Below are 14435 nucleotides of genomic sequence, written 5' to 3'. Positions count from 1 at the left end.
CTCAGCACCCTGCGACGGACTGGCGACCTGTCCAGGGTGTCCCCTGCCTTCACCCATAAGTAGGATAGGCTCCAGCAGCCCTGTGACCCCAAAAGGGACAAACAGAAGGAGATGAGGATGCATCTCAGCCACAGGTGCTTTTTTCCTGCTCTTATTTTTTAATCAACCATATTTCCAGCAAACTAAGACCATTGCATGCTCAGAAAAAACTTTTGATGACCTTCACTTTCTTTTTTGTCCTTAAAAAACCCTTTATCTAACAAACATCTCTAACAGTGAAGTCCGTCTGTGTTAAGTAGCAAAAACGTTTATCTTTGTTCCTTAGGCTATACAGTACTAGAAAAGAACTTTTGAATGTTTTGAATGCCTTGTGATGACGTTGATCTTGTGTCTGATCAATGAAGCTTTAATATTTTTGTTGCTGGCGAAGAAAAACCTTCTAAATTTTCCTAGAAATGTGTTTTAAAGTATTTGTGATTTGCTAAAGACAGATTATGACAGTAGTAGTGATCCTGAACAGTCAATAATGTTAAAGCATAAACATGAATATTTTCCTCCTACTTCCTGGAAAGTTTTTTTTCCCCCAGAAGCTTATGTTCTTCTTTACAATAAAACTTTTTTTTTTTTTTTTATTGACAGCGGTTGGCTCAGCTGTAGGAGGCAGACATGGAATGGAGCTTCACCTTTCTTAAACCTGTTGGAACTGACATCACTGTCCTCATCCCTTTTTCTGGAGCCCAGCTCAAACATGTTGACGGACACAGTGGCTCGGATCTCTTGCTGTGCCAAACGCATGCGGTCATAGAAAACCTTAAAGAACTTCTCGGACTTCTTCTGCTTGGACAGCTGGCTGTAGAAGGAGTTCTGGTCAGGGGGCAGAATGAGTGGTGAGGAACAAAATAAATTGAAAAAAAAGAAGCAGAGAAAATGAATTGCAGTGCAGATCACCTGCGTCTGTGTGTTCCCGCCTCGCAGAAGAGCAACACCCAGCAGGATGCTCTCCTCAAACACAAGGTCATTTTTGGTGTTCATGATGAGATCGATGACCAGCTCTGACGCTCCCACGCAGTCTAGAAGACACTGGATGTCCACCATGGTGTTGCAGGGCTTATCTATGTCCATTATGGTACCTGCCCAAAAGTTTGGAAAAAGAATACCAACAGATAAAGCAAGATTTACTCTACAATGCTGGCAATAAGCAGAGCTGAGGATCACTGCTGCAACAACAACTGATCTATTTAATTTAAAAGATTGCAAAACAACTTTAAATTGAATAAATAAATATCTATTTGTCAGGTTCTCCTTTCTAAAAAACAGTTTTCCCACTAATTGTGATTTAAATTGAACAAAAGTGGAAATTTGAATATGACAATTATAAATTCTTGCATTTAAACGGACAAAGGTGTTTATTTCTTGCCAATTATTTACTTGGAAAACACTTTTTCAATTTCCAAAATTTGCTCTTTTGAAGGAAAAAACATTGGATTAATCACGTTTTTAACCCCAGCCTTGGCACTGATTTGCTTTAAGGTTCTCAATAGTAATGTCAGATGATGAACCCCCTATGAGTTAAATTCAAGCTGGATTTATTGTTTTTTCTCCAAATGAAGAGAAAGGAGTTCTTGAGAGGGGAATAAATGCAGCAAAAGAAGAAACACGGCAAACACAAGTCCCTAAGAAATAGGTAAAAAATTCTTGGTTTTACCAAGACTTCCTACTTTTAGAAAAAAAGTCTAGTCACTAGATACATGTTTTCTAAAACTAACATCATTTTTGCCATTTTTCTTGCTAGACAGAAAATAAGACAATTTTTCCTTTTTCTTTTTTAAATGGGTCGTTGTACTTTCTTAAAAATCTGTTTTTGCTGTAAACTTATGGCGAAACAAGAGAAAGAAAGTTTAGTAAGTGGTAACTGCAGTATTTGGTAAGATTTCGGGGGATTTTCAGTACCTCCAGATGGCTTGACAAAACTTCCAGATGAGTTGTTTCCACTCACAAGCTCTGACCTGGAGAGAGGCTTCTGATTTCCAAAGTATCTGTTGAGTAGGATCTTTCTCAACTCATTTCCCTGTGGAAGAAAGAATCGTAATGTGAAATCCAACATCAAAATTGTTTAACAAGAACTTTTTTTGCAGACTTCTTTTTCTGTCAAACCATGTATAAATATCATTAAGGCTATTAAAAGAAATCATGACAAAGCAATAATGTGAAGAACTGCAAGCAAGAGAATTGAGGTTTCATCTTATTCAACCCAACAATGGAATTCTTAAATCTAGAATAAGTGCCCATTCTAGATTTATATTCTAAATACCAAATTTGGCTGATAAAGCTCATTCTGAATAATTTAAAATAAATACTATTTTTAAAAAGAAATCATAAAATTAGGTACTTTTCCAACGTTTTTTGATTTTAAAGTAAGTTTAAGTAAACGCCATTTACCATTTAAAAATAATTAATTATTTGACAGTTTTTGGAGCAATTCTTTCATTATAAATGTGACCTTTTCTGCACATTTCTCCTTAATATCTTCACAGTTTCAAGAAAGTGACAACTTGGTCTGATTGCTACAGAATATTGTCAGCTGCTGGTTCAGTACTTGTTCATTAAAAGAAAGAACTCTTTCGTGCGGTAAATTGACAGAAATATTACTGCAGTCCAGCAACAATATTTCATGAATTAATACATTTTTAACAGCGTGCCAAACTTTGTCCAGACGTATTTTGACAGTAAGAGGAACAAATGATGCAGCCTCGTGTCTGCTGTGGAGGCAGGCGAGGTGTGGAGCAGCTGAAGATCCAGAAGCTTAGTGCGCCGAGGAGCAAAGATGTGTGGATGCATGTGTAGCTGATGCTCCCTGTGTCAGTAAACACTCCATCTCATCTGCAGTCAGCACAGACAGTTGTCTGCCTGCACTGTCTGGCTGAGCCGCCTCACAAAAACACACACACACACACACTTTTTCGAACTGAAGGTAATGATCCATTAAGTCAGCTTCACTCGTTTCCTCACAGCAACAATCCATTCTCAGTGTAACTACAAGCTCAGTGCTATATTTTATAAAGCACTGGCTCTTTTACTGATTGCAGATTCAGTCATGTTTGGCTTAACACGTCCCCTTTTCCTGATGGGAAGTGGGGGTTTAAAGGATTGGGGGGGGGGGGGGGGGGCACGTTTTTTGTTTTCTTGCTCGCCTCGTTTCTGAGCGATGCAGTCTGCCGGCTGCAGAGACACAAGGAGCAGAGGAGTCAGCCCCTTCTGAGTCATCTGCTCGCTGCTGCATTGACGAGAAAAACTCCAGTCAGTGATGCAAGAGCCACAAGAAAGAGAGATAAAAATAAAAAGGTAGACCTGACAAAAGAAAGAGACGAGGAGAGGAGTGGGAAAGAAAAAGGAAAAAAAAAAAAAACTAACAAGAGGCAGACAATCATGATGTGTTAAAATGTGCACTGGCACGCCACACTGCGGCTCTGGTGTCCAAGTTTGGATGAGCTGCAATCTCCACAGCCAGCATCTTTCAGCCCCCCTCCCCTTCTAACAGCTCTTCTGTCTACAGAGCTCTCCCACTCTGGAGATATTCAGGACCGAAAGACAAAGCAAGTGCTCTGCTTTAGGTGCCGGAGACCCCAGCAGACGCAGTTCAAACCGGGTAAGCACAGTCAGGCTGCACCTGAAGGGAGTGCTCGCCAATTAAAATCAGTTTGGGTATTGACAGGGGGCTTGAGGTACAATAAAGTTTTCTAACAGACTATGCAAGTCCAATAACTTTTTTTTCATCTGATTGACATGTGGCAGATTTTTTAGAACTACATATCTGGACATGTTCAAATCATTGACTGTATACAAGATCTGGACCCCTCCCTCCTTACTTTCCAAATAGGAAGAACCCAATGGCTCCAAGATGCCAAAATCCCATAAATTGCTATTGGGAAATAAACAGCTATTACGGTAATCAGTCATTCTATTTATTAGAATAACCATTCTTGCTCTTATAGCTTATCTTTTTTTTTTTTTTTTTACATATTCTTGCCAATCCTAATTTTGTTTTCATGATATTTATTTTCTTTATTGCAAGTTATTTAAGTAATAAATCAACCAATCAGATGCCTCAACAAAAGTATGGGGTCTCGTGTTAGCCCGCTTTCAGTAGTAGAGGAGTGTGGACTTCCAACAAGCTCACTCCTGTTTGGTAGGAGTGGTTGCCATAAAAATGTCGACTCAGCCCGACTCAGACCAATCACGGCTTACTGACATCATCTGTCTCCAATCTGGCAACATCCATATTGCAATAAAAAATAACAATAAAAATAATTTAAAAAAAGGGCAACTGAATTGACTTTATTTCATTGGAGCCAGAAGTAAATCGTTTTCTACGGGTGATCTCACACTCACTCGGTCCAGTTCTCATATACAATCAATGGTTCCAAGAAGTGTCAGGCTGATTTGACCTTTTTGAGAAAGTTGGGTGTTTAATGATGACATTGACCATAGATGTTTAAAAAAAAAGGGTTTTAAATTGGTCCCGTGCAAAACCAATGAATCGCGCGACCACAAGCTTTGTCCGTTTATACACATTAAACCGCATTGGCTGCATCATGGAAAAACATGACCATGATTCTTGCCTCCTATTGCAGCAAGAGCCCCATTGAAAAGCATTTTGCTTTTAAATCTGTGTTAAAGCCCAAACCTGATGCTGCAAAAAGCATTGCCAGGGGCACTTTAGTTTGACATTAGTTGACCACTCCAGATTTAGATTACTGGTATACACATTGGGAGTTTTGGAAAATGTTCTCAAATAAAGAACAAAAAACTGTCCATGTTCATGGTTCACACAGCTTCACAAGCTAAAACTCAAAATGAAGGAGTAGTTTTTACTCAATTCTTTGGTTAAATTGTCTCTTTTAAACTCTCTTCGCTTTGAGAAGAAACATAAAAACATTAGAATACAAATGTACAGCTTTTAAGTGAACAAATGGTATATACATCTGATTAAATCCTTCACAAAAAACAACCACCACCAAGCATCACGAGTTGCATTTTTGCAGTATTTTCAAGCTGCAGTTCCACAGCACATGAAATGATTTTACCCAACAAACAAGCACATCAGCAAAACAAATTAAGCCCACATGTGAGAGCAATTTTTGAAAGCCATTCAGGGAAATACAAGAGCAGAAGCGCAAACAAGCATTTAGCAAAAGGTTAACTGGTGGATCATTGTGCAAGTGTCATTCACTAACATTGTTAAGCACTCACTGTGTTTATTAAAGATGGTAATACTTAAAGCTGAGGGTAGGTCAGACTGACCTGAACGCTTAGTGCAGAACTTCAATTGTCTGAACAAAAGGGACTTTTCGGGCAAGACCAATTCTAAACCATTTCCCTTTTTTTAAGGTAACCAAATTATTATAACTTTTTGGGTAAAACTGTTCATTTAGCTTTAGATGGATAACCTACAAACATAGTGAGTCACCTATTCAATGATATCCATATAATTAAGTGCAATAAACACGTTTCAATAAGAGAAGCATTTATTCCCACTGCAACATCTACAGGATAAAGACTGTAACTACATACGCTTGGATATAAAATTTTCATTTTTGTTGTTTTAAGTTTCAAATATACTGGAGACCCTTCAAATCTAATGAAGCTTAATTTAAACATGACTTATTAAAAGAATCTACGCTCATTCTTTGCCTATTAGGCCTATCAGGCTTTAACATTTTAACATTTTAACATACAAACCAAAAGGTGAACTCAAACCATTTAGAAGGAAAACAATTTATTTTAATTATTAATTATAATAAGAAAAGGTTTGCTGAAGAGGTTTGACTGTACAGTGGCAAATTTGGTTTCTTTCTGGCTGCCATTTAGTGGAAATGTTTGGTTTTTGAGCTCCAGACCACCAACTAATGCTGTAGCTGCCTGCAAACTCTTGGGTTGTTTCCAAATCCCTCACTACTTAGTGCTCTATATACCGGTAAGTGCATTTGCCACTTTGTAGTGCTGTCCAAAACAACAATTCCAAAATCCAGTGCCGTATAAATTTCTAGAAGTCTCTGCAAAAAACTAATCTGCATCAATGCTCCCTAGATTAGTGGATATAGACCACAATGCATTGCATTTGAAGGATTTCTTATTTGAGAAATTGTTTTCAAATCCATTTTTTTATAAAAAATACAAGTTTTTATCATCACATTCAAAGATAGCGTTTTTAAAATGTTCCTACTAATTAAGTTTTTACTTTGGGAGATCTGTGATGTCACATTTGGGGTTAAAAAAAAAAAGGAGTGAGCATGGTGTCCGAACTACTTTTAAAATCCAGGGCACTGGATAGTACAGCACTATATAGTTTTTAGTAGTCAGGGAGTAGGGAGGGAATTTCGGACATAGCCTTAAATTGAGAGGCTAAGATTTTGCTCCATTTCTCCTTCTTCTGGTGGTTGTATGCATTGGATCGGGTGGGGGGTGGGGTCAGTCGGTCATCATCCTTTCCCTGATTCTGTTCTATAACCCCTCTGCTTTTTTTCTATTCTGGAGCACCCCTAATATGCTGGTTACTGGTTGCTAGGATTGAAAATTTTTAACTGATGGTTATTTTACCACTCACTAACTTGGCAATACTAATAAGGCTTCATCACTGCTAAACCGTTTCTTAATAAAATGCTTTTAAATATGTTCGCTGTTTTATAAAAAATAAAGCCAGGTTTTGATTCAAGAATCTGGTAATAATGTTTAACTTTAAAATTAACTGGGAATTTGTGCTGTAAATGTGTGGGGTGCAGGTAAAGAGAGGGGAAGTCCTGGGATCATGTTGAGCTTTTTCCATGTATCCATCTACTTGTTCTTACACCTCAATGGATACTAATGGCTTTCATAAATAAAGACGGAAAACGAAGAATCCACTTTGATAGGATAAGCGAAGGTTTTGCTGCTTAATCAATAAGCCCCAAAGATTTATGGCACCATGCCTCCCTTTCAAGATCCAATACGTTTATAACAAAATTTTAATTTCTTGTGTTATGTCTTTTGAACATTTGCATGTGTATTTCATTTGAGAAAAACGGAGAAACTCTTTTGGATAATAGATGAAATGTCTTTAACTTAAAAAATAGGTCCGGATGAACTTTGTACAAACTTTCTCCGAGTTGGAACCATCCTGAATGACAGAGTCTTCACAGATATGTGCATCTGATGTAAATAATGTTTTCTTCTGCCAAAGATGTATTGCCATTCATGTAAAAGGTAATTTTTAGAAGTTGTCATAAAATATTGTTAAATTAAATTTAAAGTTTAATATAAAAGGCTGCACATTAAAATAGTTGGAGGGGTAATTTTTCTACCCGACTTTAGGGACAATTTCTCTGAAGCGTAGCTGGTTACTTGTTTTATCGCTGGTCTATCTTCACTAATTAGGAGGTTATTTTTGAGCAGTTACTGGTGGAGAAACTTTCTCTGGGTTGAGCAGCATGCTCCAGGCCTGAGGCATTTCTACATAGAGTACACAGACCCTCTGTGCCCAGTCATGACCAGAGCAGACAAACAGCATTTGCTAATCCCCCATCGCTATGGAAACCAACATGTGGTGTTTTCCTAAACCATAGCTGAACCGATGTACCAGAGGAGATGAGGGCTAGAGGAAGGAGGAACCTTTAATCCATGAAAAAACAGAGGCCTGGGTATTTCATCAGGCTGCATTTTACAAAAGGTCAAACCGTATGAAGTAAAACTGGGTTAAAGAGACCATCTTCTTCGTGAGGAAATTCTAAGCTGAGGTCTAAGAGGGTCACCGCTAGCAGATATGGGAAACCCTAGTAAGACACAATTAGTCACACGGCCAGCACGCCACCACACACCTAAGCCTGTGTGAGCGAGACTTTGCCCCGACATGCGTGCATGCGATGCTTTTAGCATCAAGAGGGTGTAATCTGTAAATCTGCTTTGCCTTGGGCAGGTGGTGTGAAACTTGGCAAGCTGGGAAGAAAGAGAGATGGGCAGAGAGACGGTGGGTGAATAGAAGGGAGAGGAAGAGGAGGCTATTGCATAACTGGGTTTTTTTTTTAGTCACTGTAAACAAGAAGACATAGGCACACATGACAAACATCAGTTTCAAGACATGACATCTAAGATAAAAAAAAAAAATAGTTTCCGTCTACATCACATTGTCTAGAAGAAGGTTTTATATTTTCTTTTTTGTCACCAAATCCCATAAAAGAACTCAGGACAACAATGGTTTGGATCTTATTAACAGGCACTGTCTGTGGGTCTTTTACATTGTCGCCTGTTCACAAAACTTAAATTATTAGATGAACATAAAAAACAAATTTAGCCAAATAAATATCTTGGATAATGTGGTTCTGGTTTCAAAAGATAAATCTTAAAACTTCAAAGGCCCACTTCAAAGAAAACCGGATTTTTAACATGCACATGTAGAAAACATAAAGAAAATTAGACTTAAAATTGTATTTTTAAGTATTTCTTTATTCAAATTGTTGTTAATTAGAATCAGATAAAAATAATGTAAGCCCTCTGCTCCGCTCCATTCTGATGAATTTACTTGCATGCAAATAGATCCAGCATTAAAGGGTAGCTCCAATATTGCTAGCTATTTTTCTTGCACCTATTATGTTAAGTCGTGAGGTTGTGAGGGGCTGTAAGCAGAGGGCGGACTTACTCCGCACCAATGGTCAAGCCCACAACTCTGAGGCAAATCTCTGATCATTTCCTGCCGCCCTGCAGAAACTGTGTCCTAGAAAACAATGCAGGTTTTTGGATTTATGCTAAAAACGGCTTAATCCTAATTATAAAACCAATGGGGACCCCTTTAAAATGGTTTAAAAGTTGATTGGAGTGAAACTTTACAGCCTTGTTTCCATTGATCAGTCCGGTCCAGTCCCTTGTAGTCTGCTTGGGTTTAGTAGCTCCTCCCTAACCGTTCCGTTCCATTTTTCTGTGGACCTACAACCACCGGGGGCCCAAAAAATGGTTAAACTATTCTTGCCCTAATGGGTCAATTTTAATATTTGGAAACGCTTAAAATACTGTTTGGACTAGTTTGGACCAGACCATACCACTCAGTGGCAACGAGGCATAAGCATTAAATGACTGCCCCACATACCGGTACATAAAGTCAAACTAAAAACAACTATGATCAAAATTTGTTCAAAAATGATCACAATAGACATTTTACAAAAATTACAGCTCAATTGGTTAGGTGACTGTCATGTAGAAAATATTTGCTTCCTTAGGCAAAACCCTTCACTCTGCTGCCTGTCTGGGTCTCCCTGTGGCTTGAAAATACAGGATTGTGTCAGGAAGAGCATCCGACCTAAAAACTCTGCCAAACCACCTGTGCAAATCAGTGACAGCTGATTTGCTGTGGCGACCCCTAATGTGACAAGTCCAAAGGTGAACAAACAAGGACTTAATAAAAATCTGCTTCTCAGCATACATTTCATCTTTAGCTTGTGAGTTTTAACCCTTGTGCTATCCTATGGGGTCCAGATGACCCGATCCTTACATTGACGTGTTATCCCTACCATGATAAAGGCTGAAGAGGATTCCATGTAAGTGAAGATCACATATCATTGAAGTAAAAAGGCTTAGCGCACTGTCTTGTGGGGTCTAGAATGACCCCAGTTCCAATGTTAAAGTGCCTAGGATAGCACAAGGTTACATTGTCATTTGCGATAAATTTCTGTTTGGTATAATCTTTGAAACCTTTTTAATGTGTTTTGTATCCCAGGATCTAACATAAAGTTTCACGAGCATCTGCACTTGAGCAGCCAGAACAAGTGTTCTATCCGAGTGCAGGTGGCCCAGCCAGAGCTCCAGCCATGATCTGGCCAAGCACAGATCAGGGTCTGGGTCGAACGAGCTCCAGAATAAGCTGCAGACAGAATGCGAGAGACAAAGCAGGAGGAGGACAGAGTGATCGAATACAGGGGGGAGTGAGAACGTGATGGTCCACGTGACGCTGGCTCAGCCACTGCAGGCTGTTACGTAAGCGCACCCCCTGCCCTGTCTCCTCATGTACTGAGCAGACTCTGCTTCTCTCCAATCCCTCTGCCTGCAGACGCTGCCCATTCCCCCCCCCCTCCTCCTCCTCCTTTCACTCACATGGCTCCTCACATGGTTCTCCCTCTTCCCCTCCCTTCCTCTCACTCGCCGCCACCCACTCGCTGCACCCCAGGGGAGCCACCAACCTCTGCTGCCGATGCTGTCACTCTGTCTCTCCCCTTCTGTTTTTGTCTCCGTTTCTCTTTCTCTCATTATTTCCATCAATCGCTACCCCCCTTCCCCTCCCCTGTTTCATGCAGCGGGGCTGCAGCACCACACTCAGGGCTGCAGGGAAATGACAGAGACCACGAATAAATACAGACACACACATGCATCTGACACGTCTTTACCGCACTGTCTGGCATCCCAGAGATGCTCTAAAACAGCACTTCCACCTCCAGCTGCTTGGAGTCGGCTGAGCTCACAGACAGCACACTCTTCATAAATACAGTCTCTGCAGCAAAACTGTTCAAATGATAAAGAAACACCTTTTGTTTTAAGCGGTGGCTTCGCAGGTCAACACTTCACACAGACACGGTCAAGACTATCTGCTGCAGTTGCAGCCATATAACTGGCTGATTCCAAACTTACATTAAGGAGCAGTTAGACCGGTGCGCCTAATAAAGTGGCCACTAGTGAGTGCTATCATAATCTCTCAAATATTGCAAAGTGGGCTCGGCACCAAGCAAAACATTTGGCACCCCTTTGGAGATGTTCGATCATTTCAAAGACTGATTTACAGGAGAAGCACATTGCGTAAAAACGTTCCTGTAGCTCTGAGTTCACCTTCCGACCCCAAGGTCCACATAGAAAAAAACACAAAGACACTTCCTCACGACTCCTCCACCAACTTTGATGTTCACTTTTTGGCCTCTGTCTGAGAGGAGGTGAGGGAGGACTCCATACCTCCATCTCACTTCGCTGCAGTATTGATTTGTTTGTTCAGTGCTTGCCCCCCTACCTCCTATACCTCCCCTTACTTCCTTCTTTCTATTCTGCTCAGAAAAAAAGTGTCCTCAAGTGCCTTGTTGCCTTATGTAACATATACAACCTAAAGCATACTGATTAGAGGAGTCTGGGCTTTTGGCCGAGAGACTTGGGGAAAACAAGGAGTCTGTTGCACTGCCAATGGGAGAACATTGCTGCTGGCAACATGAAGGCAAGCCAAAATCCTTAGAAAACTTCTGAATACTTTCCCTTATATTAAAAAGTGTTTATTGTATGCATGCAAGGCTAAAACATAATTTTGCAGGAAAGCTTTACTTTGAAAAAGGTTATGCATTTTGAAACAGTTCCAGCACTCACAGATTCATTAAAGCATTCCTTCTGGTCAAGCATCTCTCTGAGAGTCTGCAGGATCTTCACACACAGCTTCTCCTCTTTGTCCATGAGCTTCTTGGTGTGTTTGATTAGTCTGACAGAGAGACATAAGACACATTTTCTTATAATGTAGTCACATGTGGAACCACAGCAGAAAATATCAAAGAGAAAGTTGTGGTTTTAAACTAAATGGCGTATACTTATATAGCGCCTTTCTTCCTACAAGGACAAAGCGCTTTACACTCACAGACCCATTCACCCAGTCACACATTCACTCACACACACATTCACTCACACATTCAGACCATGGTGGCGGCTCCGCTGCCAAGCACAGGCGCCTGCCTACCACCAGAGGCAAGGTGGGGTTCAGTGTCTTGCCCAAGGACACTTCGACTCATGGGCGAGCAAGGCAGGATTCGAACCTGCAATCTTACGATCATGGGTCGACCGCCCTACCGCTGCACCACGGCCGCCCGGTATTTTCAATCTTAGTGTAGTATACATGAGAGAGGACAGACTACTAAGATAAAGAACTACCTTTCCCTTTTCAGATACAGGTCTTGTTTGTTGACTTGATTCATTTGGGTCAGATAGATAACTGTTAGGCTATAAGTGAGCTGTTAAACAAAAATCTAGTACAAAGAGTCTTTCCATCTTTTAAACTTTATTTTTGTCTTTGTTTTTAAATTTAGCCTTTTCTCTATAACTTTTTCCTTGTTTTTTTAATAAATTTTCAGAATTTTCCTTAACATTTAATTTGCTGATTTATGTGCAGTGGAACTCTTTATTTCAGCCTTTTTCTGTATTTCAAAAATAATTTTATACATTTTTTGTTTAACTGGAATGTATAATTTCATTATTTTTAAAAAGTAGCTCAGGTTGTCCTTTTGTCTATAGATTTTATTAATATTTAGAATTTTTTCTTACCACAAGTTAGTATGTACTTCTACATACCCTATAAACATCTATCATCCATATTTTATGGCTAGTAGAAAAATAAAACCTCTGGAATTTTTTCAAAGTATTTATTATATATAAATGAATTATGTAATAAACTAATCTTTACGAACTATAATATAATTCATTTAAAACTTCCTTTAAAACACATTGCCGTACATTAGACAGATAAACTGGTTGAATATGTTTTGCAGCTTTTAACATCAGACCTTTAGCCATCAAACATGACTTTATTGCACATTTTTAAATAACACAGCATTTATTTAAAAACTTTTCATGTGAAATTTTACATTTTTAATTATTTTTATTTAATTAGTTATTCTTAATCTCCTAAATATCAAATACTGAAGTTATGAAATTTTCTTAAGAGTGTGTCATATGTTAAGAGACTTACTTTGACATGAAGATGCCACTCTCGCAGCGTAATCGTGCATTTTCTGGAAACAGCAGCTCAGGGCTGTAAAGAACGTCAACCAGAACAGAGAACTCCGCCTGGACCAGGGGACTGAACTGCTCTTCAAGAAGGGACACAACCCCCTGTACATGACGGACAGAGAAATTACTGACATTACTGACTGGATTTTTAGCTTTTATTTTGAAATTCAAAATGAAAAAAATCCAAGAAATGATTCCTATGTAATGATGATGTGTATAACACTATAAATTACAATGCTCTGATGAAATACCACACCTGCAGTTTGTCAATTATGTTCTTGTAATCAGGGCCTCCCAGTGGCTCCTTACGAGGTCGTGAGCGGGCAGATATTCTCCAATCTTTAGCTGCCCGCTGCACCGTGCTGGTATGGATCTTGAGCGACAGATGGTTGACCTGACTGTCCAGATCGACCGGGATGGCAATTGCCCGGGCCTTTGCTAAGGACAGAAAATTACATTTACATTACATTTTAAAATCTGATGATAAAAGGTGTTGCATAACCAGAACAAAGTTTACTCACCAACATCTGCCAGGGTTTTGATACAACTCTCAATATTGGCCTTCTGAGCCGAGGTGGTCCAGTTACAATTTGTCAGTCTGAAAGCTGACTGGAGCAGCTTGATGAATGTAGATTGATTTGACTGCAAAAGGAAAAGTTCATTGTTGGTTTTTTTTGTTTTTTTTTTTGCAAATTAAGTTAGAAAAATCTGCGTAAGATCCAGAAAACAACACCTGCAGCACGGAGTGATTTACAGAGAAAGGTGAGCTGAAGAAACCCTTGACGATGCCCATCACCGCGTCGGTCACATACTTCTCTAAGAGTGGGTCGGCATGGTTACGGTCAATGGTAGTGTTGCACACCTTAAAACAAAAGAAAAAGTCTCAATTATCTCATATTCAGACCAGACTTCCCCACATTTGCCATTTTCATAGATCCTGACATGAACACTGACTCATTAGGAGAGAAAATTTAGTACATCCATGACTCTCAAAGACTCTTACTGTGGCCATGTCCACTAAGAAGTTATCGAAGAGCTTCCAAATATGGCAGGATGTGTAGATCTCCTTCATTTCTACCTCTGTGTCCACATAGCAGTGATTTACAAAGTTTACATATGCAGTTTTCACCTAAAGGTTAAAGAAAGGAGAACAGAAGCTTAAAAATCCATCCACGATTGGATTAGTTCAAACAAAAATCTTTGGGGTGCTACCTCTGGAACACAGTTCTCTTCCGTGACCACTTTCACAATGTCATCCAGGGGCAACAGAGAGTTGCACTTTAGCTCGGTGTACACGTTTTTGCCTTCAGTGCAGGCGGCCAGCAGCTCCACCAGGGTGTTGTGATACGCCAGAGCGCCATCCTCGTCGCTGCGCTCCCGCTCCGAGCGCATCAGATCTTTCAGCACTTGAAAGGATGAGCGGTCATTGTAGAACACCAGCACGTCCTCCCCTGCATTCACCAGCTGGAGACAGAGAGGAGCAAGTTCAAGTAGATAATTGCAGGGATGTATCTTCCCTTTGATTCATGTTTATACTTCAATGCTCTTTTCTACTATTTGACACTACATTACTTTAATTACATCAGTTTAAACCTGTGTTTTTTCAACAATTTTTGAGCCACGGCACACTTTAACCTTGACAAAAATCCTGTGGCACACCAGCATCCAAA

The 14435-nt window shown here is 39.7% G+C and overlaps 1 protein-coding gene across 2 annotated transcripts in view; it reads right to left on the bottom strand.

Annotated features, from left to right (window-relative positions):
- The window catches only part of itpr2 (inositol 1,4,5-trisphosphate receptor type 2), a 59557-nt gene that overhangs the window by 21687 nt on the left and 23435 nt on the right, over positions 1 to 14435 (bottom strand). For both annotated transcript variants that reach the window (XM_023955929.1, XM_023955930.1), the window contains exons 31-40: positions 13978 to 14229; positions 13769 to 13894; positions 13499 to 13627; positions 13287 to 13407; positions 13022 to 13203; positions 12725 to 12867; positions 11359 to 11467; positions 1951 to 2068; positions 949 to 1130; positions 684 to 864 (exon numbers count right to left, since the gene is read on the bottom strand). In XM_023955929.1, coding sequence (XP_023811697.1) covers positions 684 to 864; positions 949 to 1130; positions 1951 to 2068; positions 11359 to 11467; positions 12725 to 12867; positions 13022 to 13203; positions 13287 to 13407; positions 13499 to 13627; positions 13769 to 13894; positions 13978 to 14229 — 1543 coding nt within the window. The remainder of the gene's footprint in view (positions 1 to 683; positions 865 to 948; positions 1131 to 1950; positions 2069 to 11358; positions 11468 to 12724; positions 12868 to 13021; positions 13204 to 13286; positions 13408 to 13498; positions 13628 to 13768; positions 13895 to 13977; positions 14230 to 14435) is intronic.

This window comes from Oryzias latipes, chromosome 6, assembly GCF_002234675.1.
Source record: "Oryzias latipes chromosome 6, ASM223467v1".
Taxonomy (NCBI): Eukaryota; Metazoa; Chordata; class Actinopteri; order Beloniformes; family Adrianichthyidae; genus Oryzias; species Oryzias latipes.
This window is presented reverse-complemented; position numbering and strand designations above follow the sequence as displayed.